We start from the raw sequence: 23,855 nt of genomic DNA on the forward strand, positions 1-23,855 counted from the left end.
TTTATGTCTTCGTAAATAATGAGCATCACTAGACAAATCCATTCAGATGTTTCTTTCCACTTGCAGAACAAGAAATATATATATCATGGTTTCAATAATGTTTAATTTTATAATATTGGAACTGAACAGATCTTCAGGTTCTATATTTCCATCCATCTCCATCTGTACATCTATTCTTCTTTCACTTGGTATCTTCAGTTTCTTTTCATTATGTTTATCTTAGAATCCATCTTCAGTGTTACTTGTAATAAACAACTTCAGACTTACTGACATTCTTGAGGATTCCTGTAAAGAAACAGGAGGAACGTGAGGAAAATACAGTTGAGGAAAGCAGAGAATAAAGAAAGATGGTGAGCCAGTAAACACAGAGAGAATTTGAAGAATCAGTTTGGGTCATGGATTTAGGCAAATTTTATTAAATCATGGCACTACTTTCTCCATTTGTAGGTAACCTCTTCAGTTCTCAGCTGTCCACTTCAAAGAGGGAGATGTCACATATAATCTCAACTAAATTAAGGTGAACATGTCTGATATGAGCTTTGTTTTGTCAGTTTTGGAGTGCTGTTATGTATCATATAGAAATTAAATATCCCCAATGGACAGCTGCTGTTTCTTGAGGAGACCACAGTTGGCTTATGGGAAGGAGAACATCATTGGAAGGAGAAGGTTGGGAAGAATACATTAGAGTTGGAGAGGAATATAGAGAACAAAACATAATGAAAGGAGACCAGGAAGGAGGGAGAAGGTGTGGTGGATCCAAGACATATTGAAATAAAAGGTAAATTAAGAGGTAACTTAGAGTAGAATGGGGAGAGAAAGGTTAATGAGAGGGAAGACTGTTGCACTATAAATAGCTAAAGAATATGAAGAGTCCAGAATAGCAGGGAAAAGTAATGGTGTAAAGAAGAGAACAAGGAAATAATGAGAGGGGAGAGAGAGTCAGTTTCTGATTGTTTAAAGAAGCATTCTGCAGAAACTCACAAAACACACCAGTACCTTATAGCTCTATCCTCAGTTCTGGAAAGTATAACTGCAGACATTTGCTAAACTAGTGGACAATATAAAACTGAATTTAAGATAATGACATGAATGAATGTGCATATTTTTGCATATAGCACTGACACTATTTGGTTAAATTTTTTTGGCTGCTGATCCAAACAGGGAAATCTAAAAGGCAGTTTTGGTCCTAATGACTTTGGAAAATATTTGAAAGTAGCAGTGTTTCCCATAATGAAATTTACTAATAAACATTGCCAGTATTCTGGAAGCATAGTAAACTGTGTCTCACAAAAGCTCATATTGAAATAAATGAAGTTAGTCTTTAAGGCGCCACTAGACTTTTGTTTTATTTTGCTACAACAGTCTAACTACCCCTTTACAATAACATTTCTGACTGCTACTATAAATCCCACTTCTCCTAATCTGAGATTAGTTGAAATATGTGGTGCTTCATACCCCCTTTTGTCCCTTGTTAGTTGCCTTTCTCCCTTGTGGAACTCAGGGTGGCTTTAAATAAAACATTATGGAAAACACAATAAAAACAACTATTATGAAGCCCATAAAAGTCACAGATTAAAAACTCCAATGAGGACTGCCAATAATAAAAGCTAAATCAATAAAAATGCAGTCCTAAATAAAACTCTCTTCAACAGCCTCCTGAAGATCAACAATCAGGGCACCAGGCGCATCTCCCTGTCACATGCACTAAATATTCCACTTTCAATCCACTTCCAGTGCACTTTCCAACTGGATTTTTACTGTATGAACTGGCAAAATCCAATTCAAAAGGGCATGGAAAGTGGATTATTTATAGTGTGCTTGACTGCAGCCCCTGAGGAGGTTGTTCCATAACTGTTGGGCTGCCACAGAAAAGACCTCCTTTCATGTACCCACCAAACAGTCAGGAGGACATCTCCCTGCAATCCTAATTCCTGGGCAGGAACATGTGGAAGAAGACGGTCTTTCAGATACCCTGGTCCCAAGCCATGTAAGACTTTAAAGGACAAAACTAACACCTTAAATTGGGCTCAGGAGTGGATTAGTAGCCAGTGTAATTGCTGTAGTATTGGGGACATATGGTCTTGATAGCTGGCAATGACCAGCAGTCTAGCCACAGCATTCTGCACTAGCTGCAGCTTCTGAATACTCTTCAAGGGTAGCCCCAATTAGAGTGCATTGCAGTAGTTCAGTCTAGATGCAACTAAGGCATGGATCACTGTGGCTAGATCTGACTGAACCAGGAATGGATGCAGTTGATGCACCAGTCAGAGCTGGGCAAAAGTACTCTGAGCTACAGCAGTGATCTGGGTTTCTAAAGTGATCACTGTGTCAAGCAGTCCTCCCAAGCTGTGAACCTAGCGTTTCAAGGGAAGTGTAACCCCAGCCAAGACAGGGGAGATCTGAAGTCCTTGGTCTGCCTTTCTACTAATGTAGAGAACCTTGAGTCAGATAGGACTCAAACCACCATAACATGGTGTCTCTTAGTCCTCGTGCTGAGAGGTGGTTCAGTAGGATACTATGGTCCGATGGACTATGGTCTCTTGCATGTGTGGCTCTCTGCAGGAGTGCTGCTTACTGGGCTACATATTCTCAGTTTTGAGTGAGAAATATAAACACATCCTATTTTAACCTAGGCTATAGAATCCCTGAAAAATCTTGTTAAATCCACTTTACCATATGGTTGCATTACCTAGAATTTAACCTCCATAATATTTAATTTTAATAGCATGATTTCTTTGTAAGCCAATTTAATAGGGAACTAAGGTGATGGAAATATAATAGTTCACAGTTCTATCAGCTTCTTGCTCAGTATTGTGGACTGAGCCCTATACTTTTTTCCACTGGCATTAGTGTGTTTCTCTAGCACTTCCCTCCCTCAAAGAAAGACAGAACCAAGCTACATGAGGTGTGTGAGATAACTTTCATGAGGAAGAATCTGTGATCTTGTTAACACGAGAGATCAATGATCAACTTTCTGACTTTTTGATGTCTCTAATTTCATGTAAAAGCTGCCATGCCATTTCTCTGATATAAATAACCTAGCCAGCTACTACTAGTCCTGGTAGGGAACAAGACAGGTAACTTCATGTCCATCCAAAAAGGAACAACATTTGTATATATATAGAAACAAAACTGGAGCATGTGAATGAGCAGAAGTCAACCCTGTCTCTCCCATCCACTATTCTGGTGTTTGAAGCATTTTTCTCTCATTCTGGTTCCAGTACGGTGTAACAGTGTCAGCTGGACAGGGAGAAAAGTGACTGAAATCAACTAAGTGCAGCATACAAGGAGGTGAAGGGGAAGTGTTTAATTTCCCTGGCCTGAATACTCCATTTTAATTTAAAAATAGACTTTTCCACCCCAACCCCCACTCGAGGATCTTTTCTCCAATCTGCTTGATATTTGGCAGGGAGGATATTTTGGCTGACTAGTATAATTCCACTTGTTGGGGAAATAAGGCAGAAATGTGTTAAAATAATGGAAATATAAATACAATTAGGGTGTATGGGTATAAGACTAATAAATGACATAATAATGAATAACATAAAATATTTTTTAAAATTGCAACTACATTAAATGTTACTTTCACCCTGTTGAATAATAATAAAGAACTTGTGCTTTGTCATAATGGAGGTAACCTCCCAGGCCCCATGTATGGCTTCAGAAAATGGATTCTTAGAATCCTGTAACTATACAAATATGTTCCTTTTGTTCTTATAAAATAAAGTTGGTTTTTTTATCCAGTATTTTAAATGTTTTCCTTTGACATTTGAATGCCTATGATTCTGATGTACTAAATCTATTTATCTATTGCATTATATGCCTATGGATTTAAATTGTCTCAACCTGCCTACCCCCAAATGTCTAGAGGGTTAAAATAAAGCCTGTCTGGGGTGATCATAAGCATTTGAATTTTAAATGAGGCTCAGATAAGATGGCAAGATATTGGAGGCTGGCAAAAACTCCTTCTTGACCTCTGCGTCTCCCAAAGATCCCCAAACAAGTGATGAATGCTGTCAAAGCATTGTCTTTGGGAGAAGAACTACATGAGAAAACTTGTTCTGTACTTTATACACAAGAGTTATTGTAGAAAACAGAATGATAATAGACCATAGCAGTTAGACATCAATGAACAGAATTTGTCAGGTAGACAAAAAGAAACTGATGTGAATTAAGTGAGAAAAGGAGAAATGTGTGAATATTAAATGTAAAAACAATAAACGAGTTTATACAAATATGATTCACATAGAAGATATACTGGACAAGCCAGTTTGGTGTACTGGTCAAGTGTGCAGACTCTAATCTGGGAGAACCGATGCAGCTGCTGATGTGACCTTGGGTTAGTCGCAAGCTCTGGCACAGCTGTCCTTGAAAAAGAGCAGTTTGTGTCAGAGTTCTCTCAGCCCCACCCACCTCACAGGGTGTCTGATGTGGGGAAGGGAAGGGAAAGGAGTTTGTAAGCCGCTCTGAGACTCCAAGTGAAGGGTGGGGTATAAATCCAATCTCTTCTTCTTCTTCAAATTTAATACATATGTACTTGAAAGTGTGCATGATGACTTACTTGTGTGGGGAGCAGGGTGATTTCTGCTTCATTCTGTGGGCATACCTGTCCTAACCACAGACACATCTCATGCTCACACACTGAATGTAATATTTGAGGACTATAAAAGCAGGCTTTACCCTTAAAATAAAAAAGTATTTTAAAAAAGCAGGCTTTGATCAATATTACGCAAAATGAATGTGCACATGCTGGACTGTGTCATTACCGTTTGATCAGCCTTTTATCATCTGTCAGGAAACTGCATTCTTCCCTTCTGTATCAAAGATTAATGGAATGGATGGAGACCAATACGATTTTAGGCTGGGAACAATTTGGTTTCAGGAGATGATTTTCCACCATTGACCATTGTTTAATTCTCCTCCACTTAGGAGAAAAGTATACAGCTATGCTAAGGGGGAAGCTGTATGTGGCTTTTATGGATCTCAAGGGTACATTTGGTTCAGTCAGTCGGACAAAACTATGGGAGAAACTGGAGGGTTCAACTGATTAAACCCCCCCCCCTCTGGTTAATTATTATACACCAATACTACTCCTCAGGTTCGCTGTGGGCAACTTTCAGACAGCTTTAGTATAAATGGGGAGGGGGATAGAGCCAAGGTTGTCTGATTGCTCTCCTCCTTTTCAATCTATATTTAAATGATCTGATGTTGAGCCTCTCATCCCTAGAGTTTCATGCCCCCAGATTAGCTCCAAAAGAATTAGCACTGCTGCTTTATGCTGATTCTGTTCTTATTTCCCATACTGAGGTTGTGTCCAGACAGGCAGGTTGTTATGGCAGTATCCCACGGAGAAAAAAGCCACTGGAGTTAGGTGCACTTCACAGTATTCGCACCGGTCCCACAATGCCAGTTGCATCGGGTAGCTGGCCCATGAGGGCCGGTTCAGATCACTACCATGCCACCAGCACGAAGCCATGGCTGATGCACCCCTCTGATTGGTTGGGTTGCTGAAAACGGCATACCGCCGTGCTGGAAACGGTAGGGCCGTTCACACGCCTCCTGCGCTTCCGTGGTGCGCCTGGCCGATCAGACACCGGAAAATCCGCCATGGAAGTGCCTCACCCGGGAAACCACCAGATTTCCCTGGTAGCTTTTTAAGCTGACGGGGAGTCATTCTACTATGAGGTGGGTATGGATGGCTGTTGGGTGCCAGATGTTTGCGTCTGATCATGCTGATTTGATCCAGAGGGGAGGAGTGACTGTGTCAGAGCAAACTGCCCATGTGATCACAGCCTAAGATTGTTCTGAAGAGACTTCTGAGACATTTCTCAAATTGCTGTTTAGATGAGAAGCTGCAAATGAACTACGATAAATCAAAAATCGCCCCCCCCCCCCAAATAGCAATTTGGGTCTTGCTAAATGGTTGTAGCAAGCTCTTATATCAAACAAGTTAGGAAGTGTTGTTATTTTGGGGATAGTTTTCTCTTCAAACCTTTCTGGGTTCTCCCAGCTTAAGTCAATCCCTTTGTCAGTTTTTGCATCGGATAACGGGTGTCACTCAACATGTTTCAGATATGTCTCTCAGAGATGATGAACTAGACCAAAAGCTGTTTGAGGCTGCAGTCATACATGCAGTTTGATGTGGTGTGGCCCTGCTTCTAATTGATCCAGGGGTATTTTTGTAACGGAGAGTTTTGATTAGACACCCCCCAACCCACTTCAACACACTTCCACACCATGGTTGATTGAGCAGATGCAACAGCCATGGAGGGGGGTGTTCGGACAGGGTTTTTTAACCATTTGTTTTTGAGCATGCACATAAGTGCTTATGGGAAGCAGCGCTTCAAACTCCTGACAGAATAGCGACAGCTGGTCACCAATGGGATTGCTGGAGGAGGCTGCTGGGATATGTATTTCAGTGTGAAGGAAGTGTTTTTGAAACTGTGCTTTTGATAAATTCATCATTTCAAATGTTTCAAAGCTGGGGGGAGAGAACAGAGAAGCCTCCTCCTGTGTCCAGTGTACTGCTGGCATTTTTATTTAAAAGCTTGAAATGAAGCTGGAGTCACAGGCACTGTTCTCAGACTGCCTCACTCCCTCCCCCTCTGGAAAAACTCATCTTTTCAATTAACCCCTTCCCCACCTTGTGGTTGGAAAGCACAGAAAAAAGTACGCAGGCATAATTCTTTGGAAGTTTTTAAAAAAGAAAAAACAGTTTTGAGAAGCTCCTGAAAGAGAGAGAGAGAGATACATATATGTAGTTATGCACACCTTGCTAACTGCTTCAAAAAAAAAAGAGCCCCAAACCATAAGGGAACGTTCAGACTTCCCAAGCAGCTTGAGAGCACGATGGATTGATCAGACATCCGCAAATGTGCGGTAAAACTGCATGCACCAGGAAGGACCAGACTTTCCCCAGTGCCAAATAACTCCAGCTTGAAGACAGGTGAGAACAGGGTGTCCATGGCTGGGGAACAGAAGACAGATGCTGCTGTCTGGACGTGCATTTTAAATCCGGAAGGGAACAGCAGTGACACCGGATCAAACTGCATGTCTGATTGCAGCTGGAAGCTAGAGCATAGTTTAGTGCTTTTATGTTAAGAATAAAGATTATCTTTGCCATTGAAGTGGATGGATTGCTGTTTTATTTTAAACAAGATGCTTATTATTCTATATGGATGAAGACTGTTGATACTACATTACAGCAACTGGGCTTTACAACAGAAGAAATTCTCTAGCTGGATAAGCCAGAGACCCTCTCCATTGTCAAGCATCGTCTTACCGAGCTTGATTATAATAGCACAGTAATACATGCTCATAGAGTTTGTTCAACCCAATTCTTTGGTATTTTACCATCTTGGTCCTTGCTTTCCTGTATGAGAAACTTGACAGTTCCTCATTATGTGAGGGCATTTGCTCTAGCTCACCTTAACTCTAACCCCTCCAAAGGTTTGTAGGTGAGGTTTCCATATTGCAGCTCCAGATCGTCTTTGTCCATATGGCCAGGGTAAAATGGATACTTTGTCTCATAAAATGTTGGAATGGTCTTTTTTTACTGTATTTAGAAATCGCTGGATCTTACCTGTTTTATCATGTTTATCATTTAATAATTTTCAAAGGGATGTTATTCCCTATCTGATGCTGGACAGTGATCCAAATATAACCTTATTGGTTGTTAAATTCATGAATATCATATTTTCTGTCAGAAACAATTTTGTGTTCTTCTAGTTATTGCTCAAGATATATGGATCACACCATGGTTGTGCCAGTTTGGTGTAGTGGTTAAGTGCACGGACTCTAATCTGGGAGAACCGGGTTTGATTCCCCACTCCTCCACTTGCACCTGGCTGGATGACCTTGGGCACGCCATAGTTCTGATAAGAGCTGTTCTTGAAAAAGAGTGGTTTCTGTCAAGAGCTCTCTCAGCCCCACCTACCTCACAGGGTGTCCGTTGTGGGGAGGGGAAGGGAAAGGAGTTTGTAAGCCACTCTGAGACTCCAAATGAAGGGCGGGGTATAAATCCAATTTCTTCTCTCTTCCTCTTCTTCATCAGAGGAGTTTTGCAAAGGAAAGGCCTGGACTCTGTGTCATAATCCTCATGTAAACTGTATGGCCATTTAAACATTATTGAAATGAGTCTGGGGCTGCCTGGAACTCCAGATGCTCCCCAGCCATGACAATCTTTTTGGCTTGGAAGGAGTGGCAGAGGCAGCCTGGATGTGGGGAAAGTGGAGGTGCGGTGATTCACTCGGGTGCTGCCAAAGAAACGCTGCTGATTAGCTGGGCTTACTGGAAGACAAGGCTTCCCCATGGCTGGGAAAGTCTGGGTAGTATTTAATAGGGCCTACAGCGGGGGCACTTCGGGGTGTGGGGGGGGGGAGAGCAGCAGCCAAACTTGGATGAAGGGCCCAGCTGGGGAAGGACTGGATAGTTAGTGGCACCTCCTGGCAGAGTGGAACATCCAGGAGAGCCACACATGGCAGCAGAGCAAGTGCAGCTGGATGGGAGGTGGGGTTGATGGGAGAAGCCCCACCAGTTGCATGGCCAGTTGCATGGTCTGAAGGGTACCCAGGTGAAGGCGATGGGAGGAACATGCCCAGCATTAATGAGGGCCCAGGAACAGGGTTGGGGTTGGGTTAAAACAACCTTCTCTTTAAAAGAGAAAGTCCTAAAGAGCCAAGGAGGAAGTGGGCTGGAGGGCTTCAGAACTGTTGAGCCTGCCAGCTAGGGTGAGGGGAGAGCTGGTTGCATTTAACCTCCTCCTCAACCCATTCTGAGGCCAGAGGAGTATTTAAGGAAATTGCTGCACCATGGCATACAGGTGGCAAGACAAGGGGACTATGTCAGCGCCTCACAAAATGTCATATGCAGTAGGCCTATAGAAGGGTGCAACTTATTAGGAGTAAATCCTATACACTTTCAGCTATATGTTCATAGGAACAACAGGTAACTAGAATTTGGCATTATCCATATTTCTATTTACAAGGCCATCCAGCTTTGTAATAATCTTTCAAGGTACTTGTTATGATTATGGAAGGACAAAGGAGACAACAAAAAACAAAATATAATATACACAGATTTGTAAACAAATAATAGTTTGGTCAAAAATAAAAAAACCTTCTATAGCTATTGTCTTAAGGTCTCTGGCTTCAATTGACTGAGTTGGCTCAGTTGCTGAGATGGTATACAATGTTTATAAACGTTCTTATTGGTCAGACATTTATTCAAATGTCTCCACTCCAACCTAGGGACCGACAGGGCTGTGTACTGTTGATGAATGTAGTGTAGTGTTGGGCACTGTATGAGAGCACTATGAATGTGTTTATATAAGAATGAAGGGTATAGATACACATGCATGCACACGAGCAAACTAATCTGCAAATTTGTGTGTTGCCCTACTTGTTGTTTAAAAGCTGACTTGAGCCACAAGGGGAAGGGAGATATTTTAATAAATACAATTTAATAAGATAGGCAATAGAAAGCATAGGACACACAAAGCTGTATTCCAAGGGGCAGTGACTGTAAGTCACACAGAGGCAGCACAGACTTTAAATCAAACAAGCTGAAGATTTCTATAGTGACAAGGTCAACTCCAGTATTTTCCCATGCTTGTCAAGTGGGTACAACAGCCAAATAAATTCATTGTTTATATAAGAAAAAAAACATTTAGCAGACATTCATGCATCACGGTGAATGGTGCTGAAATGTAGACCTGAACGGCAGCTCATAGCAAATAGCACTCCTGATAACAAAAGTCATTATGAACATTCTAGAAAGAACATAGAATGTAGGAGAAATCATCTACAATGTCTTAAAGAATAATGTTTGCCAGACATACAAGCCATAGAGAAAAGCTAGATATTTCAGTAGCATGAATTAGGACTCACATTTCTTACAGAGAAACATGGGGGAGTGGGGTGGAATCTGTTAGGAGGGCAGAATAGGAAAATACATAACAATGTCAAATAGCAATTAATTCATACCTGAAGTCTGTAATCTTTTTTCTGAATAAGAAAAAGGCTCTCGTTCCCTAGAACCAAAAAAGACAATCACAATTTTTAAGCTGCAAGAGTTAACACATAAAAAAGGATTACAAATTACACTGTAATTTCAGGGCAGCACTATATATGATGTCAGCAAACATGGATTCCAAATGAGTGAAATTAGGGGTGTTTGCTGGAGGAAAGTTGTGCATGTACTTAACCCTTCCAGTCCTCAGTGCTTCTCGTCTTACTGTTTTACCCCCATTTTTACATCATGATTTCTTTTTTTTTTGCTGGAAAATGTTCCTTTTTAATTTTAAAGTTTTTATTGAGTATCATAAAAAGGTAGAGGGAAATGGGGTACAAAGTGTAGAAGGGAAGGGGGTACAAAAGTAAAAGAATGATGCATGCATTTATTTCTACACGTACTAATATAGTATTAGTTCTACTTAGATCTTCAAATAATTCTTTATATTATATCTAATTACTTAAGTCAAGACATTTCTTAATATCTGCATAGAGCTAAGTTGTTTCCTTTATATCAAATAAGCGTTTTCACTTCCTAAAGAAAGTTATGATCTTATTATCTTGTTAATTTTGATAGAGCATTCCAAATTAGTTAATCATAATTACATTATATTAATTTCATAGCTATGGATTCTCATATTCAAGCTCTTATAATCTCTTAAACATTTATTACAAAATTACTCCTTACTAATACAATTATAAATTTCTAGTGTCCTATCACTTATAAATAGCCATTTTATACTAAAAGCATTCTAAAGGTAATATTTTAAAATATATATCTCTAAAAAACAAACATACCTAATTCTAAAACATATTTCCTACACATTAAAATTTTCTACAATAACACATACAAATGCCTTATGACTAATATTTCTTTGACACTTAATTTTACTACTAATTTCACTCAAATTTTGTCTTCATGGATATCATTAGCCATCCTTTACACTGTTACAGCAATACTGAATTACCTTAAAATCACATTACATGGTTTTGAGCTTTCCAAAATACTAGGTAATACATACCTTGTAATATATATTTCTCTTAACATTTAATTTTAAATTTAATTTTCTCTTAAGTTTTATATCATTAAATCTCATTAAATTCCATTTTGAATAACATTTAACCTGCTGTAGCAGTCCACCTTAAACACCAAGCAGTCCACCTTAAACACCAAACATACCTAATTCTAAAACACATTTCTTACACATTAAAATTTTCTACAATAACACATACAAATGCCTTATGGCTAGTATTTCTTTGACATTTAATTTTAATACTAATTTCACTCAAGTTTTGTCTTCTTAGATATCATTAGCCATCCTTTACACCAGTCCCGTAGATAACACGGGGCCCACAGGGCTCGCCCCCCCTGGTTTTTATGGGCCCACCTCCATGGCCAACCCTAACACCCTTCTAAGCAGGAGCCCCCCCCCCCCGCCCTAGGAGAGAGAGAGATCGCATCCGATCCACAGAGCAAGCCAGGCTGCTCTGCTGGACCAAACTGGAAGTTTAATCCCCCCGCCTGCTCCCTAGCCCCTTCGCCGGAGCTGGTGGGGAAGGGTGGAACTGCCCCTTCTCTGGTACTGCCCCTTCTCTGGAAGGAAGGAGGCTGGGGGATCCGCAGCGGTGGCAGCAGGCAGCATTCCCAAAAGCCAGCGACACACAAAGGTGATGGGGTGCCACACACGCTTCCGCCCCAAGTGCCTGGAGGGGGGGGGGTGGGCACGTCGCCTTGGGGGCACCTGAATGTCGCCGTGCTGCGGTCCGCCTTTCCAGCCCTTTCCCTATGGACTCTCCCCTGCAGACTTTACGGCACTCCGTCCCTCCTCGAAAGGTTAGCCCAAGACATGACGGCAAGAACTCCCTGAGACAGACACAGAGATCGATCCAAAAATCAGATCTGAATCAGCCGGGACCCTGAGGGACTCATTTAGAGTTTCCTCCCCCCTCGGTTGCAGCCGGGGCTGCTTTAGGAATTCCACTAATTAAATCAAAATTAATTTAATTAACTTTGATTTAATTGGCTGGTGCCCCCCCGGCCCCCTCCCTAAAAACTCCTTAGCTACAGGGCTGCTTTACACTGTTACAGCAATACTGAATTATCTTTAAATCACATTACAAGGTTTTGAGCTTTCCAAAATATAAAATGATAACTACCTTGTAGTATGTATCTCCTTTAACATTTAATTTTAAATTTCAATTTCTCTTAGGTTTTATATAATTAAATCTCATTAAATTCCATTTTTATGACATTTAACCTGCTGTAGCAGTCCACCTTAAACAGTTCCCCCACCCCTTTTCTTCTTGAATTCCCAACGTTTTTTCTTTGGGGGTTGTGGGTTGCTCCTGTAATGTTCCATTATGGAGCTACAACCCTCTCCTTGTTTGCTTACTATAGCCAAAAAGAGTGTGTTAGATGTGCTTGGCATTCTTTTCCAGTCCTCCATCTTGATATCTCGTGGTTCTTTTGCTTCAAGGAGGATTGCAGCTAAATTCTCCATTTTCACATTAGACTTTAATCTCTGTAACTTCCATCTCCTCCAATGTCGGCTCTTCACTCAGATCCTTTGGTTCATTTAGGGATTGTTCCAACAAACTTTCTTACTTGATCAAATTTGTGGGAAAGCTCCTGAACGTGGTCTGCTAAAAGACACAAATTACTCTGTATTGGTAGCATAGCTGTATTTAAAATGTCTTTTAATTTTCCATTATCTCTTGGAGAGTAGCCATTGTTTCCACAGAGCAACAGTCAAATAGTTAGACCATCTGTGTTTGTTTAGACTAAACCTGAGAATCCACCAAATACTCTTCAGTTTGAAACCAGTTAGATATATTCAGGACAGCACAGTCAAGATCTTCTATAGTCCTTTTAATGTTATTTGCTTTGGATTGAGAGCCGCTTCCAAATTGAGGGGGGAGGGATGACTGGGTAACCGTCCCCCCTCCTCTTTATCTTTCAGAACTTTTTTACAGTCTGGTTGAGTTTTTCAGCTCTGTTTCAGCAAGCATTTCATGCAAGTACAGAAAAAGAAAGAAACTTACTTGTAGAGTATCTTCTTGTAGTTGATGTAGAAAGTGATTTACTGTAGAAATACACTTAGTTTCAATTCTTGAAAAGTCTGGTAGTCACAGCTTAGTGCCAATATAGCGATTGCTTCAGCCGGGGCTTCGGGGCAGACAAAGACTCCAGATTCAAGCCACCACCCGGGTCTGGGTCTTCATCACTCCCCCTGCTTTAGGGACACCTCTCCTGCCCCCCCCAAGAGTCTGGGTAGCCCAGACTCTCCCAAACCATGCAATTTGGGCAGTTGCTGGAGCAGAGCTCCGCAGTTCTCCCCGATCTCGCTGTGCTGAAGCCGAAACCCATCATGGAGTTATTTCTCAACCGGAAGTATGCTGACTTGGGAGGAGAAATGGCCTTGAGGAATGGTTGTATGGTAAATTATTATTAGACCCCTTCCAGTCCAGCTTCTGACCAGGCCACGGAGCAGAGATGGTCCTGGTCGCCCTCACAGATGATCTCCGGAGGCACCTGGATTGAGGCGGTACGGCAGTGTTGATGCTGTTGGACCTGTCGGCAGCGTTCGACACTGTCGACCATCAACTACTGATCAATCGCCTTGCCAACACGAGGATTCAGGGGCTTGCCTTACAGTGGCTCTCCTCGTTTCTCCAGTCTCGGGGACAGAGGGTGGCAGTTGGGGAACAGTTATCTGGAAGGCACCCACTAACTTGTGGAGTGCCCCAAGGAGCAGTGCTTTCCCCAATCTATATGCGCCCCCTTGCCCAGATTGCCCGGAGACATGGACTGAGTTGTCACCAATATGCGGATGACACCCAGCTCTATCTGTTGTTGGACGGCCAGTCAGACTCTAGGTCGGGAGATCCAGACCTGGCACTGAAAGCTGTGGCTGGTTGGCTTAGACTGAGCCGACTGAAATTGAATCCGACGAAGACGGAGGTCCTGTGCCTGAGTCGGAGTGCCCCAAGGTTAGGGATCCCTCTCCCGACTTTTGAGGGGGCGCCGTTGGTGCCAGCACCGGAGGTTAGGAGTTTGGGAGTGTTCCTTGATGCCTCCTAAATGATGGAGGTCCAGGTAGTAGCCACTGTGAGATCTGCCTTTTACCATCTACGGCTGATTAAGCAGCTGGTTCCCTTCCTTGAACACAATGACATGGCTACAGTGATCCATACAATGGTCACCTCGAGATTAGATTACTGTAATGCTCTCTACATGGGGCTGCCCTTGTCCCAAATCCAGAAGCTGCAGCTAGTGCAGAATGCAGCAGCAAGGCTGCTGTTGTGTCTTCCTTTGTGGGACTACATCCAGCCTGCCCTAAAGACGCTGCACTGGCTACCTATAGCATACCGGATAAGGTTCAAGGTGCTGGTTCTTACCTTTAAAGCCCTATATGGCTGGGGACCTACTTACCTAAGGGACTGCCTCTCCCCACATGTTCTCCAGAGAGCACTGAGATCTGGATCCTAAAACTGCCTGGTTCTCCTGGGCCCGAAAGAGGCCAGGTTGGTCATAACCAGTGTTCCCTCTAACCTGTGGAGTCTTGTGAGCCAAAATTCTACTTTGTGAGCTACTGGCATTAAAGTAGTGAGCGAGCCATTTGGCTGCTGCATAAATTAGTCTGCTCTGGAGCCCCATCCTTCCTGAGCTAAGACAAAAATGTGTGATCCGGAGGCTAAAAAACTGTGAGCTAGCTCACACTAACTCAGCTTAGAGGGAACAATGGTCATAACGAAGGCCGGGGCCTTTTCTGTGGCAGCCCCTCACTGGTGGAATGAGCTCCTGGAGGACATCAGGACCCTGCAGGACCTTTTACAGTTCCGCAGGGCCTGCAAGACAGAGCTCTTCCGCTAGGCTTTCAAGTAGGGTGCCACCTTGACTTTATGGCCCTGGCCCTGACATCAACATCAACACCAATCTGGCCTTAACATCAGCACCACTGACAGCTGGATGTTCAACAGCTGGCAGGAGCCTGGAAGCAGCCACTCAGCAATAGTAGAAAGTCGCCAACTTGAAATTGTGTCAGATGCTTGAGTACCTATGCTTTATATTTTAAATTTATTTTAATGTTGTTTATATTGGAATTTTAAATGTATATTTATACTCATATTGTTAGCTGCCCTGAGCTTGCTGTGGCGGGGAGAGCGGGATATAAATTTAAGAAATAAATAATAAATAAATAATAAACAACAGAGGGTAGGGAAGCTTTCATTTTACCTTGGCCACCATTTCTTCCCTGAAAATGCCCTCAGTCCCTGCGTTCCTGTTTCTTAGTAAAGGTGTTGGAACATGAGGCCACGTTTCCTGACATAACATTTAGTTCTGCCTACATAATTTGGAACTTGACAAATCATCCTTTGTCTGCTCCATGCAGCTAGCTGTTCTGCCTTTGGTGGATATATGTGAGCATACGAACATAAAAAGAAATACAAAGCATAGACCTATAGTTCTCCAGATTTTAAGGTTCATGGCCCACTTAGAATCACTGATCAATCCTAGCAGGCATTTTGCAATCCAGTAAATAGCTTTAAGTGCACAACCGTCTAATACAGGATGCCAATAACAGTCTTCACGACCCCATGGACCAGATCACGCCAGGCCTTCCTGTCTTCCGCAATCCTCTGAAGTTTGCTCAATTTCATGTTCATTGCATTTATGACACTGTCTTGACTATCTCATCCTTTGCCATCCCTGTCTTCTTTGACCTTCAATCTTTCCCAGCATCAGGGTCTTCTCCAGTGAATGCTCCCTTCTCATTTGGTGGCCAAAGTATTTGAGCTTCAGTTTCATTATCTGGCCTTCCAGGGAACAGTCAGGGTTGATTTCTTTTAGGATTGACTGATTTGATCTTCTTGCAGTCCAAGGGACTCTCAAGAGTCTTCTCCAGCACCCTTCTATTTGCCAAGGAGTGATGGGGCCGGATGCCATGTTCTTATTTTTTTTGATGTTGAGCTTCAAGCCCACTTTTGCGCTCTCCTCTTTTACCATGAGCAAGAGGCTCTTAAGGTCCTCTTCACTTTCTGCCATTAGAGTGGTATCTTCTGCATATCTGAGGTTGTTGATCTTTTCCCCAGCAATATTGGATCTGTAAAAATGCAGGGAACTTAAATCAGGTCTTGCAACAGCAAGCCCTGCATAACAGCTCTTTGATTGCATCTGTTCTCAACACAGGCATGAACATTCGCTGCTATTAAATGCCTCAAGTTAAGGATGTTTCCCCCCTGCAGAAGGTGCTGTTAAAGGATCTTGGAGAACATGAAAAAAATTAAATTAGTGCTATCTAGTAAATCTTCGGTTTCTGTACTATGGAACTAGGTGAAGCTGCTGTCTGCAAGAAAATAATCATGATAATTTTTAATGGAAGCCACGTTAAAAATTAGATTGGTAACACATAGTTTGGGACATGCACATCTAGGTATCTTATTCTATCCAAGGCTCTCTCCACCTTAGTCCCAATACTGATTTTTTAAATTCTGAGGTTCATAGCTCTTTTTATATGCTCAAAGGATAGTAAAAGGTAAAGGTTTCCCTTGCTCGAAAGCTAGTCAAATCCGACTCTAGAGGGTGGTGCTCATCTCCATTTCCAAGCCAAAGAACCAGCACTGTCCAAAGACGTTTCTGTGGTCATGTGGCCGGCATGACTAAACACCAAGGTGCTCAGAACGCTGTTAGCTTCCCACCGAAGTGGTACCTATTTATCTACTTGCAATTTCTTGCTTTCAAACTGCCAGGTTGGCAGGATCTGGGGCCAGAGACGAAAGCTCACTCCATCCTGTGACACTAGGGTCTTGAACTGCCGAACTACAGAACTTCCAGTCTGCAGCTCAGTGTCTTAACCTCTAAGCCACTGCAGCCCTCAAGCTTAAAGGATAGATTAGCAGCCAAAGGAACTTTATAATTTTAAAGGCTGTGTTATTAGATGAATCTAATGCAAAATAATATTGAAAGAAGCTCAAGATTAAACTTTTTTACTAATAATATATCTATGTAGCCCACAGACCTAGATTTCTTGTTGATGTCATTCTTCCTTAATTCCTGATGCTGCTTATTTTGTTTCTCTGAGTCCGCATTGGACTTTCTGATGAAGCTGTAGGAAGAAACTGCCCCTTGGCTTCTGCTCTTTCCGACCTGTTCAATAGGACCCACGATTTCAGAAATGGTGACTCGCTTGGAAGATATTTGTTTAAGGATTTGTGGTTTCTGCAGTTCGTGTCCCTTCTCTTGGTCCCGGACAGGTTGTTCTTGATTGTTTCTCTTTGGGGAGGGAAAGGAGCAAACAACATATAGTTTTAAAAAACTGAATACAGGATAAGATCTGACAGCAGAGTTGGGATTCTGTGTATTTATAACAGTGAAGTGTTCAAAGTTATTACTGTGATGAGTTGACATTTTTTTAATAGTTAGAAGGTCTCAAAAAATTAAGAGAGGAGAAAACACCAGCATACAGTCCAAAAGCAACGACACCTGTTCTACAGTCCTGGGATGTGAGCAAGGATTTTTTTAAATTTAAGCATCTTAAAACTTTAATAATATATCCCCCCAAGAAAAAATACAGCATTTACATATCAGAAAAGGGGAGAAAAAGGAGAGTCTTACTTATATCTCTCTAAAATCCAGAAAGATTTTTAAAAGGTCTGGACAACAATAAAAAATATGGGTAACTTTAGAAAGAGATTTTGAGATGTGCAACATTGATTTGAATAATTTCATACTGCAATCTATATGCATTTTAAAATTGCAGGCATAAGAAATGACAACTCAGAGCAAGTCAAATACAGAAACATTACCAACAGTGTCCTTTTTTAAAGCTCTGAGGTACTATAATGGATATCATGCATCTTCTTAATAAAAGCAACAACAACAATTTGTTGCAACAACATACATACAGTTGTGGTGTTACCTTAATTAAGTCTCATTAAGCCCCATTGAGTAGATCAATACTATAAATATTTACTTGGAAGTCAGTCCCAATCAATATTAGGAGAAACTTCCTAATGGTAAGAATATAGAATCAATTATTTGGTGTTGAAACAGTCCAGCCAATTGACTAGGTAGTGTAGGGCGATTTGTTGTTTTTGATTGATTGTTGTACGGTGGAAATTATTAGGATATAATTTTTTTAAAAAGTTATTGCTGGCCTTTATTTAGATTACTGGCCAGAGGGACTGGAGTTTTGGAAATCAGTTATGGGAACAAGTTATGGCAGGATAGGAATTTAAGTAGCTGAGGACCCAGCAGCATTGGGAATTGTAAGTTACTACGGGTAGCATATACTTAGGTGTACTGTCAACCAGCTCTGCCAGTGGTCTGAGCCTTGCAAAGACCATGAGGAGTGGTGATGACAGGGCAAGGGATCCCAGTGATCCTGGGGAGGGGAAAATACAGCGGTGGGACCAGGCATGGAGACAAAGAAAGAGGACGGAGAAGTACTGTCGCTTGGCCCCCTTCCAGCCTGCATCCCATCCCAAAGGTTGCTGGCAGTGGGGCTAGGATGAATGACCCCCCTCCATCATTGGTGTTGTGTAATGCCAAGTCTATAAATAACAAGACCATGGTCCTTCGGGACTTTCTGCTAGAGCAGAAAGTAGACCTGGTATGTATGACCGAAACCTGGGTGCGCGAAGGGGAGACAGTAGCTCTCTCCCAGTTAGCTCCTCCCGGGTTTTCGGTCCTTCACCAATCATGGACTAGGGGGTGGGGGGGAAGAGTGGCTGTATTCATTTTGTAGGCTTACTCCTTCAGGACGCTCCCACTGCCAAAGATCACAGGCATAGTGTGTGCTGGCCTAGTGTGGGAGGGCAGGGAGATTTGGTTGGTGCACTGACTGCCCAATGCACTGGCCAATAGCCTTCCATCTCTGATGGAGGCTGTATCGGGCTGGGTACTGGAACACCCTAGACTGATAGTCCTGGGTGATTTCAGTGTCCATGCTGATGATGTAGCCTCCACTCGGGCAACGGACCTAGTGTCGTCCATGGCGATGCTGGGACTCTTCCAATAGGTAATGACCCCCACTCACCAGGCTGGGCACATGCTCGATTTGATCTTCACAGTGGGGGTTACAGTGGACTGGATCACTGCCTTGGCAGTGCCATGGTCGGACCACCTTGCCCTAAGGCCCATCTGAATGTTTCACCCCGACCCTGTTTGGGCAGCAAGCATATTTTAGCTCACCCGTGGAGCCAAATGGACCCTAAGTGGCTTCAAATGGCTCTGCAGGAACTGATGCCTCCTGGCAGCTCGTTAGATCAGCTTGTAGAAGACTGGCATAGCCAAATCTCTGCAGCCATCGACAAGATCGCTCCCTGACACCCTCTGCGCCCTCGCTCTAAGCTTACATCATGGTATAGCCAGGAGTTGCAGCTGATGAAGTGAAGGCTAAGATGGCTAGAAAGACAGTGGCGATGTGCCTGTGACGAAGCTACAAGAAAATCCTATAGGATGTTTATGAGATCCTATGAGATGGCAGTCAAAGCTGTGAAGAAAGAGTACTATGCAGCTTCGATTTCATCTGCGAGATCATGCCCAATCCAATTGTTTAGAATGATTCGGACCACGACGACTCTTCCACAAGGCAGGTCAAACATTAGGGAATTTAACACTGGCTGTGAGGCTTTTGCGAGCTATTTTGCAGATAAAGTCCTGTCACTCCGCCGTGACCTCCCTGCCACAGTTGAGACAGTGAGCGAACTCAAGGCTCCATGCATGTATTCTAGTCAAGTTATGGGTTGGTTCAGTCCACTCAGCCTAGAGGAAGTTGACAAATTGCTCTTAACTGTACACCTCACCACGTGACGTCTCCTTGATCCATGCCCATCATGGCTACTTAAAGCTGGTCGCGATGGGTTCCGGGGTGCCCTTGGGGAGATTAGGAGATTATCAACAAGTCTCTCTTGGAGGGTCATGGTTCGTCCCCTCTTGAAAAAACCATCTCTGGATCCATCCAAATTGGCCAACTACTGGCTGGTTTCCAACTTGCCCTATTTGGGCAAGCTAATCAAGAGGGCCATGGCAGTTCAGTTTCAGAGCTTTTTGAATGACACTTCTATCTTAGATGCCTATCAGTCCAGTTTTCACCTAGGACATGGGATGGAGACAGCACTGGTCGCCCTCATGGACAAACTCCAGAGCCATCTAGATCGAGGTGGATTGGCAGTGCTGTTGTTGTTGGACCTGTCAACAGTGTTCGACACAGTCGACTAGCAGCTGCTGATCCGCTTGCCTTGCCGACTCTGGAGTTCAGGGGTATGCCTTGCAATGGCTCGCATCCTTCCTTCAAGGTCAGGGACAAAGGGTGGCACTAGGGGAACAGCTGTCCCAAAGGCACCCACTGATTTGTGGAGCGCCTCAAGGGGCGCTGCTTTCCCTGATGTTGTTCAACATCTACATGCGCCCCCTTGCCCAGATTGTCCAGAACTATGGGCTGGGATGTCACCAGTATGTGGACGACACCCATCTCTATCTGTTGTTGGGTGGCCAATCTGACTCTACGCCGGAAGATCTGGACTGGGCATTACAAGCTGTGTTTGGTTGGCTTGGACTGAGTTGACTGAAACTGAATCTGATGAAGACGGAGGTCCTGTGCCTAAGCTGGGGTGGCCCAAAGGCAGGGATCCTACTCCCAACCTTCGATGGGGCACAGTTGGTGTCAGCACCAGAGGTTAGAAGCCTGGGAGTGCTCTTGGATGCCTCTTTAACAATAGAAGCCCAGGTAGCAGCCACTGCCAGGTCAGCCTTTTATCATCTTTGGATGATTAGGCAGTTGGTTCCCTTCCTTGAATGCAACGACTTGGCAACAGTGATCCATGCTATGGTCACCTCAAGATTAGACTACTGTAATGCTCTCTACATGGGGCTGCCCTTGTCCCAAATCTGGAAGCTGCAGCTAGTGCAAAATGCTGCAGCCAGGCTGTTGATGGGTCTCTCTACATGGGAACACATCCAGCCTGTGCTAAAAGCATTGCACTGGCTGCCAATAGCATACCGGATTCACTTCAAGGTGCTGGTTTTGACCTTTAAAGCCCTTTATGATCAGGGTTCAGCATACCTAAGGGACTGCCTTTTCTCATACTTTCCCCAGAGAGCACTGCGTTCAGGGACCCAAAACCGGTTGGCCCTCCCGGGCCCCAAAGATGCCAGGCTGGCAATAACTAGGGCCAGGGCCTTCTCAGTGGCGGTTCCATACTGGTGGAATGAGCTCCTGGTTGAGATCAGGGTCCTGGAGGACCTCTTACAGTTCTGCAGGGCCTGCAAGATGGAGCTCTTCCACCAGGCCTTTGATTAGGAGCCGTACCAAACACCTGAGAAATGACCATGTGCCCTGGCCTACAACCTACAACTTACAGCCTGTGCCCACCACATATATAAACGGATCAATTGAGCTGGTGTAAGAATACCATCATGACTGTTGCCTAAGTAATACTGTTTAATACTATTCAATTTTTTAAACTTCTGCTCTTGTACTTTACTTGAATTTTGTCCCAGCACTTTAGGGCAACTAATAATTTAATTGTTATGGTGTTTTATGAATGATTTTAATTGTATTTATATATGCATTTTTATGTAAGCTGCCCTGAGCCTGCCTAGGCAGGAAGGGTGGGGTATAAATTGAATTAATTAAATAAATAAATAAATAAAAGTTACACCATAGAACCAGTTACTGGATGTGCATGAGCGCTAGTTTGGATTTCTTGAATTAAGCAGGCAGTTGGATTTAGACATCCTATAATTCTGATTTCAGTGGAGCTTACTCCCAAATAAGCATGCGTAGGATTGCAGTCTAAATTGCAGTATTTTAGCTTAAAAGGAATGTAAGTTGAAACTATATATTACTTATTCTTTCTATCAAAAGTGAGCTCACATAGAAGTAACAGTGGCTCCTGGTGAAATGCGGCATTTGGGAATGAATTCTTAGTATTTAGGAGTTCTATTTTCATTGCCCTGCTTATTTCAGGCTGAAACTCAATGGGACCAAAAGCTATGACAAATGTATCTAAAATGGCAGCAGGAAGCCTCTGTAATGTGGACAGTACCTTGCCAGCCAAAAGCCTCAGTAATGAATTTCTGATATAAATTTCCTACTTTTTCCTGATTGTTTCCACACAGACGTTTTGCTCCAGTTTGGCATCCAAACCAGAATAGTGTTTTTGAGGAGTATCCATACAACGTGATTCTCTCTAATCATCCACTTCCCAGGGTTTCTGGTTTTGCTCCATATTTTCTCAAACCTGGTTTGATATAATCTTTTTAAAAGATCGCTAAGCGTGGTTGCACACACTTGCACAGGAAGGTGAGCTTTTTTGAAGTTCTCACCCACATTGGCACCATATTCCTTGCCTCAGTCCTTTGTGGCCACCATTCCCCCTCCACCAGGTCCTCAGAAGAGTTTTCAGGCTTTTGAAAAGCCCCCTTGAGGCTCTCCTGATGCCTACCTTACTTTATTTTAGGCACCGGGCTAGAACATCCCCTCCCCGGGGCTTTTAATTAGCTTTTGTTTTATCAGTTTTTATTTTATGGATCTTTTTCATGATGCTTGTGTCCAATGGCTTGTGTTTTAATGGCTTGTGTTTCCGCACTGTTGTTTTTAATTGTAAGCCACATTAAGCACAATTCTGAGGAGGTGGCATGGAAATGTTCTAAATAAATAAATAAAAAATAAGGAATGGCTGGATTACTATAATGTTATATTATGACAATTATTGCTTCTGTCTACAAATTCCTCTACATTCCCAGCTGTCACTAAAAACAAAAGAAAACCCTAGCCTTTTTGTTGTGGGGATAGCCATTCCCGTTAGAACTCCAGAACAATCAGGGCAAGAGACTTAGGCTGCCTACAGAGAGGGGTGGGAAAAGAGGCACCTGCTGCAGAAGCAGTTGCAAATGACGAGGAAGTGGGTGGGAATGACAGCAGCTGTCCACACTGGGAAAAATCTTTATATGGTGGTAAATTCAGGGGAACTGGTGAATGTTGGAGGAAACTGTACATACAACTCTTGTGTGAATGCCGCATTGTCAATATAAATGTCTCTGCATTTGAAGCAGCCATGACAAGGAAACAGAATTCTCACCATGTAGATACAGACCCCATTGCCCTAATATTTATGATAACATTCCAGAGAAAGCACTAATACATGTTCCCCTTCAAGTCACCTTTTTACAAATATCAAGACAATTAAATCTAGAATTACGGTGTGTAAGGTGCTTTCCTTGGCATTCATCATCCCATAGGGATTGTTATCGCTGGCCCCATTGTGCCGAGGGTTTTAAATGGGCCTCAAAATTGATGACTTTGATATATATCTGTTGTAGGCCTTCAATCCCCAAGCTTTTCCAAAATAATCCCAGTCTATGAGGAGGTATCTGTCTGATTAATACTCACAGTCCATGGTGTGTTGCTGATAGCTTTCTGTTCCTCTTGTATGTCCAAATTTTTAAATACAATACTGGCGTCAGGATTCTTAGATTTCAGTAGACTGATGAGTCGCATCCATTGACGGAAAAGGAGTGCCTGTTTCTGTGGTGGGCCAGAGAGCTCTAAGTAGTAGGCACGGCCGCTCACCAGCTTTAATTTGATGCGGCTCCTCTTGAGAGAATGAATAGAAATGCTCACATATTTCAAGGGTATGAACCTATAAGAAAACTCTCATGTGAGTACTTGAAAGGGTGGAGACACTGGAATCAAGAACATGGCAAAGTGATCTGGAACTGAACTAATTTCTGAAAGGGCAGAGTTTTGGGTTTTCAAACCAGGGTTATGTGTGTGCAGCTCACTCTGGCTGTAGCCAAATTTCTCTCAATTGGTGTGGCTCATTGTACAGCGGCTCAGA

General features: G+C 42.9%; 1 protein-coding gene across 1 annotated transcript in view; it reads right to left on the reverse strand.

Moving 5' to 3' along the window:
- Positions 1–238: 238 nt before the first annotated feature.
- Positions 239–23,855, reverse strand: part of FAM71D (family with sequence similarity 71 member D) — a 27,556-nt gene continuing 3,939 nt past the window's right edge. The window contains exons 3-6 of the mRNA XM_015413284.1: positions 23,408–23,657; positions 17,030–17,283; positions 9,984–10,063; positions 239–285 (exon numbers count right to left, since the gene is read on the reverse strand). Coding sequence (XP_015268770.1) covers positions 239–285; positions 9,984–10,063; positions 17,030–17,283; positions 23,408–23,657 — 631 coding nt within the window. The remainder of the gene's footprint in view (positions 286–9,983; positions 10,064–17,029; positions 17,284–23,407; positions 23,658–23,855) is intronic.

This window comes from Gekko japonicus, unplaced genomic scaffold, assembly GCF_001447785.1.
Source record: "Gekko japonicus isolate JY-2015 unplaced genomic scaffold, Gekko_japonicus_V1.1 scaffold32, whole genome shotgun sequence".
NCBI lineage: Eukaryota > Metazoa > Chordata > Lepidosauria > Squamata > Gekkonidae > Gekko > Gekko japonicus.